Source organism: Diceros bicornis, chromosome 17 (assembly GCF_020826845.1).
Source record: "Diceros bicornis minor isolate mBicDic1 chromosome 17, mDicBic1.mat.cur, whole genome shotgun sequence".
Taxonomy (NCBI): Eukaryota; Metazoa; Chordata; class Mammalia; order Perissodactyla; family Rhinocerotidae; genus Diceros; species Diceros bicornis.
In genome coordinates this window covers 45,686,404-45,707,415 of record NC_080756.1, presented here as the reverse complement: position 1 = coordinate 45,707,415, position 21,012 = coordinate 45,686,404, and the positions used below count along the sequence as shown (strand labels likewise).

Sequence of the window (21,012 nt, the reverse complement as noted above, 5' to 3'; positions counted from 1 at the left end):
CTGCTTCCTATTATTACTACCTCTGTGATGTCTCAGTGCTCTCTTTTTGCCTGTTTAACCAATTCTTATATTAAATACTGTTTAAAAAGCAGAGAAGGGGCCGGCCCCGTGGCTTAGTGGTTAAGTGCATGCGCTCCACTACCGGCGGCCTGGGGTTCGGATCCCGGGCGCACACCGATGCACCGCTTCTCGGGCCATGCTGAGGCCGCGTCCCACATACAGCAACTGGAAGGATGTGCAGCTATGACATACACCTACCTACTGGGGCTTTGGCGTAAAAAGAAAAGGAGGAGGATTGGCAATAGATGTTAGCTCAGAGCCGGTCTTCCTCAGCAAAAAGAGGAGGATTAGCATGGATGTTAGCTCAGGGCTGATCTTCCTCACACACACACACACAAAAAGCAGAGAAGGAGGATTGCATCTTGTCAGGTAAACGCATAAACATTATTTACTGTAGTATGGAATTTCAAATATTTATAGAAGAGTAAGTACAGAGGGCAAGGAACCAGAGTTAGAATGGGTTGGTCACTGAGCTATTTTCTCAGGTTCAAACCCATTCTTTTATTCTCATCTTTTGATTTGGGGCTTGCCAGGTGGGTGCCCAATAGATTCTGCCCCAAGAGTGTGCTACAGGGAGACAGAAAGCTGAGGGGGAACAAGGGACTTGCTCCCTCCTGTTTTACTTCCGGTTCCTATCAACTGCACCCTAACCATGGTTCTTCACTCTTTAAGTACCAATTGATTCCCAGTAGCTTCCAGTTACCCGTTTGTTTGTTTTTCCCCCACACTCCTAGAAGCAGCCTCATTATGCCCTCTCAGAAATTCGAGTACCAGCTGGCATGTTCTCCTCAGAGGTCTGACTCTTAGCTCCATGGATTTGCTGAACTATTTTCTCAGCTGAATTCTTTTCTGAATTCCTCAGGCAACAGCACCAGTTAGGCTGTGCCCCCTCCTCAAAGGTTTGTTTACTAGCTGTGGGGTCTTTCGTCCAAACTTCTCAGGTATCAGTGACCAAACTCCTCAGATGTCTAGAGCTAAACTCTGCAGTAACTCTCTCTCAAGCTTTTCAATTCCATTAATCCCAACTCTTCTCTTGGTCCCCACAGCCCTAAGGGAGGTAACTGCTTTCTGTAATTACTATCTCTGTGACATTTTCCTTTGGAATTTTGTAGCATAAAGACATACATAAAGTATACAAATTCTTTTACTGTCAGACATGCTACATTACATACAAGTTATTTTAACTTTTTTATCTTATTTTCTTTTGTCTTATCCCTACATTTTTCAGAGGTTTTCAATAAGGGCTAAGTTATAAATGTGTGTCAATGCTTATGAAGCAGAAAAGATCTACAATAATTCTTTATGACTCTCATGTTTGCTTCACTTTGTCTGAGGGGCAATGTTACAGACAGACTGGGAAATGGAAGACAAGAGACTCCCATATCGCTCATGCTTTGGGGAGAATTAGGCTCTAAAAAGCTAAGTTTCCTCATCTACAAAATACAACTCATAGACTTATTGTAGATATCTAATAAAGCATTTAGGTGGAAGCACTTAGTAATCATAAGTGCTGTGTAAATTTGTTTTTACTACTGTGATCAGAGGGTAGAAGGAAAAGATGACGAAATAAGAGAGGTGGAAAGAAGAGAAACAATTGAAGAAAGTGTTCTAAAGTGGTTTCTACCCACTCAGGAATATACTGGAAATCAGTTAAAAAAAAAAAAGAGTCAGCCTCTGTTTTTCCCATTCCACTCTTGATCCCCAGTCTACATAACCAAGATCCTTTTTGCCAATGAGACAGAAGCCATTTATGAACATACAGCAAATATTGTTTATTGCAGACTTTCCAGCTGACTCATGTGAAAAAGGCACTATGAAAATTAATGAATCTAAATAATTTCTCTAAATGGATTTATGTTAAAATATACAACATTCTTACATAACATCTGTTTTACATATGTTAAATAATATAACATTTAATGACAAAAGTCGTGTTTCCAAAAATAACATTTGTTGAAGGTTAAGTATCTTTCTTATCTCTACCTAGAATCTTTCACAGGATTAAAATATGTGTAAATTAAGTGCTTCTTATTACCAGAAAAACTTGACACAGATAAACACACAAAATGGCCTCAATTTCCTTTTAACTACTTATATCAATATTCAGAACTGAGGCCTTCATTAAGCAAAATACTGTAACACACATCAATGCAGGCTACTTCTTGTGACAGATTTTGAATGTATATGACCTCTTTTCCACTTGTGCTTTCTCATATATAAGAACACAGTATAGATAATAAGCAGAATATAAACTAAATCAAAATACAAGCTATACAAGGAATTGTGATCAACGGAGCCATGACAAACAAAATGTCTTGGGAATGCTCCCTAGGTTTATATTTTCATGTCCAAGGCCTTGTTCTATTTTACAGTTCATTAAATGTTCTAATTTTTTAAGCTGTTGGCATTAAGAACTTTAAATAAATCTAAATATTCTATCATGGAGTATGTCAAAGAAGAAACCTAAGTAAACAGAGGCAGCCTAAAGGAAGCTACACCCTGAATGACAGAAACCATAGTCATAGGCAAAACTGAAATTGTTTAGATTTTAAATCATGGCCAATATCTTTGTTCTGTTGCCATAAATAAATTCACCACTGTCAAAAAATGCCTGACTATGCATTGAGATGGGGAGGAAATATTTAATCCAATAAAGGAAACTTCACCTTAGCAAAGTAGACAAAATATTTCCCAAGGTCAAAAAATTCTATTTAAAATTTTTCAATTTTAATAAAAATAATGGGCCTGGAAGCAAGTCCTCTGCTTACTTATGTTAGAATCATTTTCTTATGGCAATAAATTAAGTATACCAAGAAATAAGAATCTGACATTCCCTTCATGGCTTCTTAAAACAAAGCACGTTGGAATAATGCCAAGAATAATGGAGTTTAAAAACAAATAAACAAATTAGTGACTGCTTCCCTCATCAAAAGATTCCACTCCTGAATCGCTAGCAGCGGCGCTGATCTTTTCCTGTCGTCTTCGCATGATTTCCTGCAACTCAGAGCTTCCACTGCTGTCCTGTAAAATAAACACGGTTGGGACAAGATGGTTACTGGTTTGTGCGGGCTGCAATGAAATGTAATGAAATGGCTCAGCGTAAACATCCTTCGTGTTTTTCTTCTAATATCTAATAAATGATGCTTCTGGACTTCACTAACATATCACATTAAGATACTTTACAAATGAAAAAATTATTAAGGCAATTCATTCATCATGCCTTTCATTTAAACATGAGAAAGATAAATCGACAATGCATATGGAATGCTCTAGACTCCCTGGGAGAAAGCAGATATGTGTCCAATAAGCACAGTAAGATGGTAAATCATCAAAGAACTCTCTTTTAGGTCAAGCAAGATACGTATCTGCCTTTATGGGATTCTAAATCAGGCCCAAATACTGGGCTCAGAATACACTAAGTTTCCCTCGCACAGTTCTGACCCTCTGACATCACTTTTCTCGGCTTTTCTCCTTTCCAAGCCCTGTCTACAATCCCTGTGCGCCCTCCTTATTCCACTCCCATCAATGGGAGTCTTGCAAAACAGGTGAGTAATCTGAAAGATGAACCAGATGCAAGAGAAGGGCATGGTGGGAAGGCAGCCGAGGAAGATGAAGAACCTCAGGTAGCAGCCCCTGCCTCAGTTCACATCCAGAGCAACAGGACAAGAGACCTGGAGGAAGTGGGCAGTGAGGGCAAATGACAATTATAGGGAGTCTGGACTGAAGGAATTAAAAAATGTTAGGAATATGGAACTTGCAATCATATCCTTAAGAAGTAATTTATACACCCTCACTAAAATTAGAAGGTATAACGGTAACAAAGTGCCTCAGAAAAGACATAATCCTTCTTCATATTCAATATACAGAAAGCCTAATATAGAATCCCCAAGATCAATGTCGCAGGAAAAATTTCCATGGGAAATGTAATTTCTCCTGACTGAGAACAGTTACAGGGTTGTATGCATGAAGCTATTTTACTGAGTTATTTAACTGCTGAATTTATATAATATACCTGCTAGAGATAATTATGTATCAATTTCACACCAAAGCCCATATCCTTTCATTTGAGTCCAATAATTTTCATGAAAGCTATTAAGAGCTGTGAGATGTGACAGTTGGAAACTACTACCCTTACATGGCCCATTTTAAGTAAAGTAGGTTCTTGGAAGCTGAAGTATATCCAATCTAGAAAACACTTACTCTCCTGCTTTCATACAGACAACTATGACTACATAATTCCTCTTCAGGGCTCCCTATTTCCAATGTTACCTACCTAATATTTTCCCTCTGATTTAGATGTATAACCAGGCCTAAGACACACAGCCAGAGTTTTAAGACCTTATAACCTCTAACTCATGAGAATCTCCAGCTAAATATTAAGGACAGGCAAAAGAGTTCTGGCCTGTTAAGGCATTGATTCACTCAGAAATGAATGTCCATTATTGTATCAAAAATCAAATTCCTACAGAAGTAGTTAATGTATATAAAATAAGAACATTAGATTTTTCATTCAATGTTCAAAAGTGTAGGAAGCTCAAGCTTCATGTTACATGAGCATTTACAACCAAGGAATCTTCCCACAAATGGTCATTGATGGTCTTCACTGACAAATTACAAAAACTGAGTCAAATTGAATTCAGCTCTGTATGAAAGGGAAATTCACTGATACAGACATAAACACTTTCCAGAGCTTTCAATTTGCAGTCCACACTCTTGACTAACACAGAAAAACACCACCTTAGGTTGACAAGTCATACCTCTAATGCAGCCTTTTGTACAGTGATTTGGCTAAAGACTCTGGCCCCTTCAGGGCAGACTGTCTTCAGTTCATCTTTATTGAGAGAGAAAAGTTGTGCACCATTTAATACTCCAAGACTATTGACAGTCCTGAAAAAACAAAAGAAGAAAAAAGAAACAGAGCATTAAAAATACTGTCTACAAAAAACAAAAGAGAAAAATTTTTAGTCCTGCTATAACTTCTCTTTTCTAGGTGCTCCATACACTGGAACCCATAAAATGATACTACAATACTTAGGGCAATGACAATGGACTTTAATGATGATGACCCTGAGGCTATATAAGATGATTGATTATGAAGGCTCAAAAACGAGCCACTTGGGTTTTGTATCATTACTGTTTAGTACCAATTCCTTGAAATTTGGTGTTTCATAGAAAGAACAGATAACTCTCTAGTAACCAGACAATCGACTAACCAGTGTACCTCATTTTTCAGTCATGCTGGGTAAGAGAGTTTATAATACATCAAGTTCTCTTGAATATGTACTATTCAAATAACTCATTATATCAAATACACAAAAAATGTTTACAAATTTTTAGATTATAGATAAATAGAATCTTTACCGTGGGTTTACTAAAGGAAAAGCTCCATTAGATGATAATCTATAATAGGTAATGTTGTCTATTTTTTATTTGCCTGAGAATCTGTATCCTGCAGCAGAAGATTCTGCTATATGTCCTATATGGTCTGAGGAGTCCAGCTGAGACCATACTCCCACCCTGGGTAACCTGATGGGGGAGAAAAAAGCTATCAGGCCTCAAAGCTGCTGATAGTTTGCTTAAGGGACCAATGATGAACAGACACTACCACCTGGAAAATGCAGTGCCATCAAATGATAGTTATTTCTGCTTCTTGTAATTCCTTTTTAGTGGCAAATAGCTCTAGTCATTTCCCGAGCATGAACAAATGCAGTTTGGGCTCTTACATTTTTTAAGAGGCATTTGTGACATCTTAGTGACCAAATTGAAAACAATGCACAATTAACACACAGAATTGTAAAGTATTTCCAGAGAGACTTACACAGGGTTGAACCCCTTTGACTGTAACCATGTCTTCACATCCTCTGGAGTCGAGTCATAAGTGATATTGACAACTGGCACATTCTGCCGTGGCACGGGGAACTTCTTCTGCGCGGCACCCCGACCAATGGTCAGTCTGTGGATGAGCTCATCCTGCACTTCCTCCATCTGAGATTTCCTTCCTAGACACCAACATGGAGTAGGTTATTTTTGAAAACCCCTAACATTATGTCACTCTCTCTAGAACCCCAAAGCCAATAATCCTTTGACCCCAATGGGACTTATAATCTAGTGTTCCTACCATCTTTCTTCACTTTCAGCCTCATCCAATATAAATTCTATGATCAATTATTAAAATCACTCCCTGGGTTTTCTCCTCTCTCTTCATTGTACTCATTTGGCAAAACCCCAACCCTTGTTAAACCTAACTTGGTGCTTATTCTGTGCCTGCACCTGCATGCTGAATATAACACGACAATGCTGAATGATCTCATGTTAAATTCATGAATACGAACCTCAACTGGGCTGTTAGTGCTCCCTGACAATCATACTACATTTCCTTAGGCCAGCGGTTCTCAACTGGGGGAAATTTTGATGCCAGAGGACATCTGGCAATGGCTGGAGACACTTTTGATGTCACAAGTTGGTGGGGGGCAGAGGGGAAAGGATGCTACTATCACATAGTGAGTAGAGGCCTGGGATGCACAGAATATTCTACAATGCACACATCAGTCTCCTATAATAATTACCCAGCCCCAAATGTCAACAGGAATCAGGTTGAGAGATATTGCCCTAGACCGTATAATCGCTCACTGTCCTAGACAAGTATTTAATATCTTCTTTCTCTGCAAACCTCCAACACCCGTTCCCCAATCCTCACCATGAGCTGATGATCTCACTTTCCTAATTTCTGAATAAAATAAGAGAACTTTCATAAGTTCCCCTAGCAGTTCTCCTCACTTTCCCCATATACTCTGCCTTCCAGCCTTCCCAGGACATTACAGATGACCTGTTTCCATGCTCTACATGTGCACTAGATCCCATGTTCTCTGTCTATTTAAATACTTGGACAGTAATTTCTCCCCTACTTATCCTGTGTTATCAGTTTTTCTCTTTTACTGAATCATTTCATTGGCATACGAACATGCTATTGTTTTATTATTTCTCTCACCTTTAAATAAGCCCTTTCTTGACTCCATGTCCCCTCCTCACTCCTGCCCATTTCTCTGCTTCCCTTTCAGCAAAACTCTGTGAAAGCTGCCTATCCTAGCTGACTCCAATTCCTGCTCTCCAATTTTCTCTTAAATTCATTGCAATTAGGCTTTTAGCCCCATCCCTCCACTACATTTTGCTAAACTCCTGTGGTCAGTTCCCAGTCATTGTCTCATTTAACCCATCAGCAACATGTGAAGAAGATGATCCCTCCTTGAAACACTTTCTTTCTTGTGGCCTCCAGGACACCACACTCTCTTGTCTCATTGGCCTCTCCTTCTCAGTATCCTTTTCTGAATCTTCTCATCTTCCCAACCAAGTAACATTAAAGTGCTCTTCCCAACCAAGTAACATTAAAGGTCCAAGGAGGACAATCCTTGCACCTCTTCTCTGACTGCATTCACTCCATCAATGATCACTGGTCTCATGGCTTTAAATGCCATTTAAAAGCTGATGACTATTAAAATTATTTCTCCAGTCCAGACTGTTCCTCAGAACTCTAGACCCATATATGCCAACTGTCTACCTGATATATTCATTTGGAGGTCTATTAGATGTCTCAAATATAATATGTCCCAGTCTGAACTGCTTATCTTCTTCCTGAAGCTTGCCTCTATGCTAGACTTCCCAATTTAGTTAATGGTATTCTGTTTTTCCACGTCCTCTGGCAAAACACCATGGAGCTACGCTTGATTCCCCTTTATCCTCGATTACATTCAATTCATCGGCAAATCCTGTTAGTCTTATCATCAAAATATACCAAAAATCCAACCACTTCACTCATTTTTCTGTTAGCAGCTTGATCTAAGCCACCAGCCTATTCACAGGTCTCCCTACTTCTACTCTCCACTCTCCCACCCTGCTCTTCATTCTTTTCTCAATACAACAGCTAAAATCATCGTTTTAAAATGTAAGTCAGATAGTGCAACTCTCTTGCTCAAAACCTTCCTACACAATCCAAGCTCCTCCTAGATGACCTCCACCTCTCTTAGGCAATTCCACTGCCCTCCTGCATCCCTCTATTCTAGTTCATAATGGCTTCCTTGGTGCTCTTCAAATTTAAGAGCTTTTGCCTGGAATGCTTTCCCCTACATAGCCACAGCGTTCACTCTTCCCCTCCTTTAGATTTCCCCTATTTGAAATTACAACCCCCTCCCCAACAGCACTCCTCCCACATGGCTTTATTATTCTCCAAACTACTTACCTCCTTCTAATATTCTCTACCAACTTAATTTTTATTTATCTATCTCCTTTCATTACAATACGCCTGAGGATAAAAGGGATTTTTACCTGTTTTGTTTGCTTTATCTGAAACACCTGAAACAGTGCAGGGATTCAATCAATATTCATTGAATAAATGAATGAATGAGGCATTCTGATTTTTTCACTAAGATAGACTTCGAAAAGCATCAAGTACCAACCAGTAAAATAACTAGGTAAGAAAATGGAGAGCAAAAGAGGAGACATGATCTGTCAAAATCACATTGTTAATTAGTAGCAGAATTTAGCTAGAACTGGGTTTTCTGACTTTCAGCTCATGGCTGTTTTATGGCCAAAGTCATTAAAACTACCTTTGATTAACTTATCCAGTATCCCTTCTCCCCTATCCATTTTACGCTTATGCACATAACTTTATGAGAAAAATGGGAAAGAAACGAATGTATGGGAAAGGGAATAATGTGTATTTAAAAATATACATATGTACACACATACACAGATACGTTATTTGTATATCATCTTCAAGGACTAAGTAAAGAGAACTGATATAGTAATCCAATTACTACTTAACTTGACAAGTGGCAATGATCTGATCACTAAGGGAGCTTTTTGTGACCATTGTTCTATGATCTTTTTTTTTTTTTTTTTCCAGGGAGAGTGTTTTAGAAGGCATTTGGTACCCCTGGGAAATAAGTGAAAGTGTGAAATAATCAGATAGTGTTACTTCAGTCTAACTTTTTAATGCCTCAGTGTTTAGACTGTTTGAAGAAGTCAAAAGAAAGAGAAAGAGGAGAAAGGAAGGGAGGAATGGAGGGAGAAAAAGAGAGAGGGAGAAAGAATAAGGGGGCTAGAGAGAGTGAGAGGGAATACTATTGATTATTACATTTAAGTAATACACTACATGCATTTCATTAGTTAACTCTTTTAAATCACTACGTGATATGCCATATAGCATATGAGCACATCTCAAAGGAATAAAAAAGAAAAAATATCACCACACTGAAAGATTTGTTTTCTCATCTACTGACTTAGCCACTGCATGACCATCTCCAGTCCACAGCATAGTCTTCTTCCAGGGAGTACAAAAACCTCTTCTAATGTGCTCCTGGCTTTCGGTTTCCATTTGCGACGTTCTAGCACACGACAACAAACCAGACTAATTTCACACCTCTTTCTAAAGTAACACTTCTGATTACAAAAGACTCAACTCAAACAAAAACGACTAACATTTCAAAGGAAATGGAAGAAATGCAAAACAACTAAAGCATCGGGATCTTCAAAAGTGATAAGAGAGAACCTTTTTGAATCCCGCCACAAGTCAATCTGAATAGCTTATATAACACATGGCTCCAAGCAGCCAGTTTGAATAGGCAATGCACAGTTGCACTTCAGCACTGAAAGGCGTCTGGCTTTTGCTATTTGTTACATTTTAAAAACAGGCATGTTAACTTTTTTTCTTGTTTACAGCTATTTCGTAACATTTTTATGAGTGAGTATTCACTTTACAATGCCTTCCATTTTATTTTTATCAGAAGTCTAGCCAGTAAGCAGAGAATGTAGGTAGCATAATAGGCACATTTTAAAAGAAATCTGGCTATCAATTAAACAAACATGTCTATTTGGTTCTAAAAGACTGTTAAGAAGCCCTAACATTCATTCAGAAAAAATGTTCTCAAAAAAGTGCTCAAGAAAAAGCTATCAAGAAAAAATACTTGTCAGAAACCAATGTTACCTCAATAAAAAATTAATTTAAAAAAAAGAAGGAAAATACTTGTTTTATAAAAAGAAATATATTTATTTAATGTCAAACTATATTTGTAAGGTATCTTTAAACGGAACTTTATATAAGTAAATGCAAAATTTTACTATTTTAAGGAAACAAGTACAAGTGTCAATTTTGGGAGAGATGTTTATATTTTATATACCAATGTCACCCTTTTACTTATGAAAAACAGACTTGAAAATGATGAGTCATAATTATCAGGAGAGTTCTCTATCTTTAAAGTATTCTAACTACGTCTTTTTCCCATTAGGTTATTCTTAGTTTCTTAGACTAGGACAAAGAACAAACTGTTCCAACCCACAGATATGTTCCAAACGGGGACTGGATGCCCATGAACTCTGATCCTAGGCCTGGAAAAATAGTGCCACAGTGTCAAAGATTACTGCGCTGACGTATCAAAGGAGGGAAATGTTATAAACTTGTGGTAAGAATGAAGAAAGAATAGTTATTTCTAAGAGGAAAATTTTCCTTAGGGAAATCAATAAAAACATTTATAGAACTTTCTCATCTCAAAACTATGTCTTTAGTGTCTTTGAAAAAAATAAAAGCATCTTTTAAAAAAATACACAAAATTTTACAAAATTTAGTAGCATATTATATTTAAACACACACACACATTATCATACACACACACACAATTGTTTTTGCTACACAGAAAGAGTAATCACTTTTCCAAAACTTCATTGTTCCATTAGTTTTTTGGTAAGGTCAAGATCTGGATAAGAAGGTGAATTAAACTGGCTACACCTTTGGAGAGTAAGTAATGCAAAAAGTAGACTTACACTTATGCATTTAACCAGAATTTCTAGAAAAACTAAATAGCAATAGTTTCCATGTCTTCTTTTTTAATTTTTTTAACTTATCAAGAATGACCACAACCGAATAGACGTGGCTGTGATTTACTGAGATGAGAAAAATAGTAGGGTGCAAATGGGAGTGAAAGATTGAATACTTTGGTTTTGAACTTGAATCTCAAGCATCCAATCTCAGCTATAAAGTTAATAGTTCAATACATATATCTGGATATCAGAGATGAGACCTGATATGAAGACAAATGTGGGAGTCATCCCTTTTCCAACAATATACACAGTATTGAAAGAAAATGGAAATACATTGATCATTTGCAGTAAAAGTATGCTTATATGGAAAAAAGAACCCAGAACTGAGCCCTAGGAGAGGCCATAATGAGAGAATGAAAGACACCCTTTACACAGACACATATACACGCCCACACACACACACCCTTTATACACTTTTATCATATTGAGGAAATATCTTCCTTGCTCTAGTTTTCCAAGAATTTTTAGATATCAAGTATAGGTATAGCAAAGTAATTTTAAAATACTTAAAAAAACCCGTAATTTGACAAATAGACAAGCCATATTCTATGAGGCAAAACAGAATAAAAATTATCTTCGAGTTACCTTCAGTTTTCAAATTATCTACACTGCGGTTCCCCAGTACTAACAAGTATAATCCAAAGTTGGCCATAACATCTTTTTGTTTAGTTTATTTAAATCTGGTTTTCACAGAAACCATTCATATGAAAAGTAAAATTTAAGTTTAAGGGGGCCGGCCCGGTGGCGCAAGCGGTTAAGTGCGCGCGCTCCGCTGCGGCGGCCCGGGGTTCGCTGGTTCGGAACCTCGGGCGCGCACCGACGCACTGCTTGGTAAGCCATGCTGTGGCGGCGTCCCATATAAAGTGGAGGAAGATAGGCACAGATGTTAGCCCAGGGCCGTCTTCCTCAGCAAAAAAAGAGGAGAATTGGCGGATGTTAGCTCAGGGCTGATCTCCTCACAAAAAAAAAAAAAAAAAAAAAAAAAATTTAAGTTTAAGCAAATATGAAGTTGAAGTCTAAAATCACATGAAAACTGAATCTGGAGGGCAAATTTGAAACTGCTATTGGCATGTTGATTATACTAAGTTAGTGTGATTGTGTGTATATATATGTGTGTGTGTGTATATTCTCTGTATACACATTCTCTGTATATACATCTCATATATATATATATATATGTATATATATATATATATATATATATATATATATATGAGAATAGCAAACATGAGGAAGAGCACCAGGAAAACTATGATGATGATTATACTGATGATGATAGCAGCAAATATTTACTGACTGCTTATATTGTGTCATATTGGTCAAAATCAATCACGGGTTTTCAACCTTAGCACCATTGACATTTGGGGCCAGGTAATTCTGTTGCTGGGGGGCGGTGGGGCTGTCCTGTTCATTGTAGGACATTGCTAAACATCCTGGCTTTTACTAACTATTAGATGCCAGTAGCATCCATCCAATTGTGATCAAAATATGTCTCCAGACAATAGCAAATGACCCTGGGAGCTGGGGTAAGGTCACCCCTGGCTGCGAACGACTGATCTAAATGCTTATGCACATTATCTCATTAAATCTTCACAATTATGCTATGAAGTAGATACCATTATTTTCCTCCACTTCTCAGATATTGAAGTATAGAGACAATTACAAAATTGTTGAAGGTCACACAGCCAGGAAGTGATGTTTCACTATATATACAAACTCAAGTATGTCTGGCTCCAGGGTCTGCATTCAACCACCATAATGTACTGGAATATTTGTAGAAATATACACATTAGAGAGCAGAGAGAATCTCCTGTTTCTCAGGATTACCTGGAGGATGAGAACCTAGGTGAAAGATCTTTGCAATCTATGAAGTACCATGAGAGTATAACGGACTGTTATTTCTATCTAATAATATTTAATGCCAGTAGAACCAATAATGAACAATATTTTACTTAGCAGTGCTGTTAATTCGCAGGAGAAACCGTATATTTTTGGCCTCCCTGGGAAACTCACGGTCGACAGGAAGTTGCTTGTGTCTCTGGCTATCTCGCACGATGCTGCCAGCACTGTCACTGGAGCTGCTGTTCTGCCGGGTGACATTTGCTGGGACCTTTGACACAGGAACAGGTGCTGGAGTAGAAGGTGGAAGGGGGACAGCAACGGGAGCTGGTGTTGGAGGAGGCGAGGGAGCAGAGGGAGTATCGGTCGGTCTCGGGCCATACTCCATCCTTTGTTTCTATAAAAGACAAATAATTAATTTGAAATTGTAAAAACATAAACCCAGTCTAGGAAAACAAATTATACTTTGAGAGGACATTATTAGCTATTTATTTGTAAACTTACTTGCAGATCCATAGCAAACTTGTGTGTGTACACACACACACACACACACACCTCTCCAATCCTATATGGTATAATGATAATTAAAAATCATCTTTTAAATATTCCACATATTTGTTCAAAATCAAAATGTAAATTAAGAGTCAAAAGGATATACCAATAGCAAATAGTAGCATTAATAACAGTAATAAATGTCAAAAACACTAGATTTGAACTTGGAATCGCACAAGACCAGAGTAGGTCAAGAGATTTGATTATTTTATAATTTCCATTAATAATATCTTCTAATTGCATTGGAAGTCTAAGTATCAATAACATAAAGCATTACTTACTCCTTATTTTAAACGTATGCTATATTCAAAAGTGTTTTTAACTATGCTGTTTCCAAGTAATTTGTTAAGAAGAGGTGCAATATTTCAGTGGATAAAAGAACTATGCTTTAAAATATACAAGTAATTGTAAAATGTCGTTAATTTTTTCAATTCATAACCCTTTCTGCCATCATCTTTTTTTGTGTGTGTGTGTGAGGAAGATCAGCCCTGAGCTAACATCCATGCCAATCGTCCTCTTTTTGCTGAGGAAGACTGGCCCTGAGCTAACATCCGTGCCCATCTTCCTCCACTTTATGTGGGGCGCTGCCACAGCATGGCCCGACAAGCGGTGCATCGGTGCACGCCCGGGATCTGAACCCAGGCCGCCAGCAGCAGTAACCGCTAGGCCACGGGGCCAGCCCTCTGCCATCATCTTGGCTAATTTATTAAAATTAGAAATCTTCCCTGTTAAAATGGGAATGTTTGGGGTGGATGATGGTGACAGTTATGGTATGGTCTTTAATTAATTGTTTATGACTGCAACTCAAAAGCATATATTAGAAAAAAGTCCATGTGGGGATTCATATTAAAAAAGGTGGATGTAATAGAATACACGATAATTTGCAGTAATTTTTTAATCATGATTGTTAGGCTATTATAAAACAGTATTTTTGTACATTCTCTATTAAACTGAACACAATAGTTAAAACTTTAAACACAATAATTTTAACTACTAGAAAACCGCATTATAACAAGTTCCAAATTCTCAAAAGGCACTTTTTTTTTGGTAGAATCAAAGATACAGAGCAATGACTTATAATTTAGGTAAAGTTTAGATACTGCACTGGCACGATTTTAACTATTCTAATATTCAGGATTAGCAGATAAAATGCAAAAAGCAGACCTTTTGGTAATCTGGTCTTTTGGTTCGAACAATGTTTGCTTTTCATTTCTAAATTGGCCCAAATATAAGGTAATATTGATTTTAAAAGAGGCCTCCCCAATTTCCACAGAGATCAAAAACATAAAAGTACATACCACACACACATCACTTTTTAATTAAATTATTACTCAAAAAACAACACGCCAACCATCATCACAGTGGCCTTCACAGCAAATGAACAACACCTGTGGAAACCTGCATGGGAGGGAGCCCTAGATCTTTTCTGCTGTCTTTTTAAAAGCGACTGCTCACCAGCAGTGGGGTGGACAGGGTGGGAAGGGTATAAAGCAACGATGGAAGTAGAACTGAAAGAAGTGTTTATAATGCTGCCAGATATTGGAAGGATGGGGCTGGAAGGGAGAAGGAGAGAGGCAGGGAGGGGGAAATGAGTAGGAGGTTAAGATTCACAGAACAAGCCATGGAGTTGGATGGGAGACAAGCAGAGAGAGCTGAATCCCTGAGCATCCAAGACCTAGAAACATTTCTAATATATTCAATAATAGAGTTTACTATTATTATTATTATTCCTCACAAAACAATGTTCCTATATTTGGGCCAATAAAATATTTAAAGCAATCAAAATACAGCAAACATCACCAAAATGAAATACTTAGCACACATCAAAGTCATCTGATTCAAGTATATGCAATGTTCCCTTGAAAAGAATGCCCTTCGCACATAATTTCATGAAGGGTTAGCGAATTCTCACATTAGGATTTCAAAAGTGTCAGTTTATTGTTTTTAAAGCTTAAACAAACAAACAAAAAATGCTATCAGCCCTGCATTCCATGATATGATTCATGTTTTCGGCTTTCATAAAAACACAAACAGCGAGTGTTCTGCTATCCATCAAATAAGAAAGGGAAAAACTGAATACACTTGTGTTATTGTCACAATCAAGCCTGAAGACAGGCTCACCAAATCTTCTGTGCCTCATTTCACTCATCTGTCATTGCTATACAATGCAACTTTATCAATATAACCTAAGAGAATAATAGGCTTAGATATATATATGATTAAAGAGAAGTCATATGAAAATATTTCATGAGCTATGTCATACATTTTATTTACTTGCATATTTTCCCTTTTTCTTGACCCTCTCTTCCTGCCTCATGCTTTCGACCCCTGGAATGAAAAGGGGAAAAGCGCCTTCCTCAAATCATTACAACCTGTTCCGAAACGGAAACCAAGACAGCTTTTCCGTGGAAACCAATGTCATTCTTGGTGTGGAGGAAACAGAATCAGCTCTGACTCTTGACATCACTTTTCTATGTCCCTCCCCATCTTCCCCACTCTCCTTTACCTACCACCCAATTACTGCTCTTCCCTTCATTATTTCTGTCTCTTGGCTGTTTTTGGTTGGAGGTAGAGAACTGATGACTCCCACGTACCCTCAACTTATGGAAAATCTTGGAGAGCAGAACCACACACTGAACTTTCTTCTCCTGAACCAAGGGTGCTGAAGCTCCAAATCCAATAACGAAATCTTGAGCAACTCTCCCTGGTTTGCCCAGGACTCCCAGTACTAGCACTGAATGTCCCTCCAAACCCCTCGGTTGTGAGCAAACTGGAACGATTGGTCACCTTGGTGTGGACCTACTTTCGTACCATAACTGTCACTTCCTAATCTTCGCCTTTTATCTCCCACAAATATATTTAAAGTTCTGTTTAAAACAAAATCTCTCTTTCTTTTTCTCTTTCCCTGAAAAAAGTCAGAATTACTAGACCCCACAGAAAATGTACTTTCCTAATGATAATTAAGTTGGAATGAGTCATTTTTCTTTACTCATTAAAGCTGAGTAGAAATTCTCAAGGATTAAAGAAAGTTATTTAGAGATTAAGCTCCTGATTCATAAGATACGGTTTCAGAGGGGAAATTATGCAAGCAAGCCCAACAAAGCCATTAAAATTGAACTGTTCTTAAAAATTTAACCTACATGTTTTTCCTCTAAATTTAGTCTCTTTGGAATTCTGCAAGTGAAAACTAGGCACAGCTGGAACATTTGGAGGGTGTTAAGTCCAGAGATTGAATCCAAAAAATTATATTAAAAAGAAGTGCCATGAGGGAACAAATGCCGGTTACCTCTGACAGCTCGCCAAGTAATTGCTATTAGGAAAATGGGGCAAATCACATCAAATGAGAAAATTAATAGACGAGACGGAAATAAAATAATATCAATTATACTTCACATCAAATATCAGAAAACCATGAGCAAATTAGTTTCTGACAGTAAAATTACCTGCCCACAAATCAACCAGTGAAGGAGCTTGTAAGCTTGTAAATATATAATTAATTTCCATCACCCTTATCTAGCCATGGAAAACTAATTATACGGACTCACAATATAGTATAAACAGTGTAGAGCATTTCAGTAACTGTTTGTGTATTAGAGTACTGTGTTTTTAAAATATTAAGATATAGGTTCATCTTATTCTTATAGCTTATAAAGAATACAATTAGAGCTCATTAAATGTAAGACTAATTCTTTTTACAAAAGGAAATATTTATCATGGTGTGTTTTAGTGAGCTTTAGTTTTGAACTTACAAGCAGTCTAAACAAATACAGGAAATTTTATAATTCTGCACGTGTGCATGTTGGAGAGTAACTTTATATATGTATATATACATGAAGAGAGAGAGTGGGTATTGTTCAAATTATTGCAATAAATATTTGGGAAAATGTCCACACATGAGGCAGAATAAAAAGTAACCACCCTTATCTAAAAACCATGCCTCTAATTAATAGATGAATAGAGTTCTGAGATTAATCTTAAAAAACTAAACTAAATTTTAAAAAATCTTGGAAAATTTTAAGGAACTGAATATCACCAGGAAGTTAGTCTGCTAGAATGGGTGTGAAGGCATCTTTAGTAAATCGGTCACTCTCTGTCCAGCAGTCTCTGAATGTCTGGATTGAGCTTGAAAAACAGAGCATTCATAACACAGGCTGAAATTAGTGGTGCTAGTGGTTTAGCAGTCACCTGTAGCAAGTATTTCCACTTTTAGGGCTATCTAAACAATGCACATAGAAAATAACAAGATTTTATATCCAGACTGGATTGTGGAGATCACGAAACATGTCTCCTTCTATTTCACAGATGAATCAACTGGAGCACAGAACACTAAAATGCTTCCTTGAAGGTCACACAGCCGGTTAGTGGCAGAAGCAGGACTAGAATGCTCATCCACCAATACCCAGATTGGGGTTTTTCCCACAGTGTCTTAGGAGTTGCTAGGATACAGAGAAGACGGGAAACTTGCTGTTGAATTTATAGGACCATAATGACTAGACATTCATAACTATTTGCATGTTGGTAGAGGAACAATACCTATAATAATAATAAGCACATAGACTTAATAACAAATGAAAGACTTCTTCAGTCAAGCTTTTGAGTACACTAGAAACAAGAATGGAAGAGGGGCTGGCCTGGTTTCTGCCCTCGGCACATAACATGAGAAGCTACACGGGCCAAAGGGTAATTCCAGCAGATGAAGAGCCACAGTGCTGGAGGTCTGGGAATCAAGTCAAAAGAAATATCAGGACACTTTACACGGCAAGTAGATTCCAGGTGGGCAGAAATCACCCTGGATGTCCATCTGTTGCCCAGCTAAAATACTATAAAGCCCTGGAACGCTCTACAACAAAATTCTTATCAAAAGATATGTCATTTGTCTTCATTTCTCCATAATCTCTAAGCATTTACTTCCTTTTCTCTGTGGTTTCATTCAACCTTTTTTATGTTCCACATCTTTCATAAATTCTTTATTATCTCCCTCCCTCTCTTTTATTTTTAAATCTTTGCTGAAGCCATGGGGGAAACACATTAGGTGGGAATGGCTGTCTTTACAGAGCTGTTAAAAATCATTCCAAATGTGAGGATATTAAATAGCCTGGACTCTCAGGGATGTCAGGTGGGAATTCAACACCTACTCACTGCTGGTGCCAGGTACTAACATCCCTGCCATCAGAAGAGAATCTCTAACCCAAAGTGTGAACAACAGGCAAGGGCTGCTCTTGTGCTCTTCAACCAGGATCTGCCATTATTTATATATACCTCTTCTATATGGGAAACATAAGGGTATGAAAATAAGTCATAGCTCTGTGCATTTTTAAAACATTTGGTGACTTGTAGATGCTACATGGAAACAGTTTATATCTAATTCCTTTATTCCCACCATTCAAAAAATGTCTACTTTCTAAGTGAATTATATAATTTGGATTATTTTCCTAAATGATAAAAAAAAAAAAGAAAGAATTGATGAAATCCAAACAATAGATGCATAAAGCAAAAGTCCAATTCCAAGGATGGTGACTGATCAGATCAACTTTTATCACAGTACAATGCATGGCAAAGCTACTCTGAGAAAATACCCCTTTAAGCATTCATATAGTGAAAAACTATGTCTATACAAAATGAGATGACAACATTTTCTAAGCACTATTCCTGTTGAGTACATCAGAGCATGGGCTCTGATTCCTGGGTCCCAACGCTGGCTTCACGCAGCTGTGTAATTGTGGGCAAGTTACATCTCTGTACCTTAGTTTCCTCAAATATAAAATGTGCTACTTCATAAGATTGTTGTGGGAATTAAATGAATCAGTATTTGTGAAGTCCTTAAACAATGCCTGGTACACACCATGAGCATCTCTCTGTAGTACAGTAAAGGGATCTAAAATGTTTTTGTGGGGCCAGCCCAGTGGCGTAATGGTTAGGTTCATGTGCCGTTCGCTTCAGCAGCCTGGGGTTCGTGGGTTCAGCTCCTGGGAGCAGACCTACACACCGCTCGTCAAGCCATACTGTGGCAGTGTCCCACATGCAAAGTTGAGGCAGACTGGCAACAGATGTTAGCCCAGAGACAATCTTCCTCACAAAAAAAATAGTTAAAAAAAATAAAATGTTTTTTGTAAGAAGTTTCTTTAAATTTCTTCAAAAACTTTTACATCATTGGAATGGAAGAGCCACAGGAAAAAGTGTTTTGGGCATTTCTGAGGAGAGAGAGGGTTGCTGCTCCTGATACACAAGCACAAAGGGAGGAGCAAAGCCATGGCTGATGGCCTGGAGATAGATTCTGGACAGCAGGCTTCATGCAGGATCTGCTCAGTGCTAGGCTTTCTGTCTTTCTTTTTATCAAGCGCAAGATGCAGGCACTAAATAAATATTTGTGGGGTGAATGAATGAAAAGATGAATAAGACATAGAATTGCTTTTGATATGTTTGTAATCCAGTGGAGTTCTATAAGTTAGGATGTTAGGATCAGTGGAATCTACATAAATATGGTGGTATCTTTATTGTCATTCTGAAATAAGCTGCAGGAATCTTCTTTAGATATTTTAGATGAAGGTATCTGGTAACACCGTCGTAGAGATATAAAATGATAGGCATATATTTCCGAGGATGTTTTTTTCTTTCCCATCTTACTCTATCTAGTCATTTTGTGTGTGTGTGTGTGTGTGTTATAAACGCTTTGAGAACAGGAATCTTTTTAGAGTAGTATGCATGCCAGATAGCAGATTGTCAAGCTTGCTTATTAAAATCTGACAAAATTTTGGTGGTTTTGTTGGGCTCTGCCCAAAACTTTCAGGAGGTGTTAAAAAATAGATTGTTTTTAATACCTTGTAAAAGTGGCACCCTCAACGTAAACACACACACATGTGCACAGAGCTTCTATATACATTTCTACATACATCACTGCATTCAGAGTTGCATCCAGAAATTTTCAGAAGACAGTGAGACACTGTTGAAAAGTTTAAAAGGAAATAACCCAACCAGGCAACCCTCACAAGTTTCTATTTACACAAAGTGGCAAAACAAACTCCTGAAACTTGTGAGCACTTAAAAAAGTTCTTGGTTGTGCCAAAGTTGACAAAAATGTAAGATGAGGCTCTGTTTAGGAAAGGAGGAAAAGATTTTATGTTCTCAAAAAGTACTCGCTCTCCCTATGATAGGTATTAATAGTTTGGGTTCAATTTTAGACAGAAGCAACGTTTAAACAGAAAAGTCAACTTATGGCTCAAGCCAGGAATCAGGATTGAAGAAAAAGACAAGACTGAACAGTAAACAGGAAAAGGTAAGACAGGTTCAACTCCTTAGGAAATCGCAGGTGGGGGAAAATACTTAGAATTTACATTATCTGCAAGTTTTAGGTATCTTATTCTATTGGAGTTTGCCCATTCCTAGCAATCATGCACAGAAATAAAAACAAACTTGGATAATTGTTTTTAACACCTGAAATATAAACTCTTGGCTTCTGTTCACTTACAGCAACTAAGGCTATCCTTTGTGAACAGTGTTTCTTACAGTTTATCATGAGTTAAATATTAAAAGCAGTCCACACAGCTGAAAGGGTACATCCTCCATCACTGTTTTAGGCATACATTTCATGCAAACACTCTAAACACTGTTTAAGGCATTCAGTCAAGACCTCTATAGAAAAGAACATGAGGAATTGGCATTTACAAACCAGACAGAAGCCTATGCAATGTAGCG

The 21,012-nt window shown here is 37.6% G+C and overlaps 1 protein-coding gene across 5 annotated transcripts in view; it reads right to left on the bottom strand.

The window, feature by feature from the left end:
- Positions 1-1,813: 1,813 nt before the first annotated feature.
- The window catches only part of EPS8 (epidermal growth factor receptor pathway substrate 8), a 170,602-nt gene continuing 151,403 nt past the window's right edge, over positions 1,814-21,012 (bottom strand). For all 5 annotated transcript variants that reach the window (XM_058558699.1, XM_058558703.1, XM_058558700.1 and 2 more), the window contains 4 exons: positions 12,943-13,165; positions 5,879-6,059; positions 4,818-4,947; positions 1,814-3,081 (listed from right to left, as the gene is read on the bottom strand). In XM_058558699.1, coding sequence (XP_058414682.1) covers positions 2,968-3,081; positions 4,818-4,947; positions 5,879-6,059; positions 12,943-13,165 — 648 coding nt within the window. In that variant the 3' untranslated portion in view covers positions 1,814-2,967. The remainder of the gene's footprint in view (positions 3,082-4,817; positions 4,948-5,878; positions 6,060-12,942; positions 13,166-21,012) is intronic.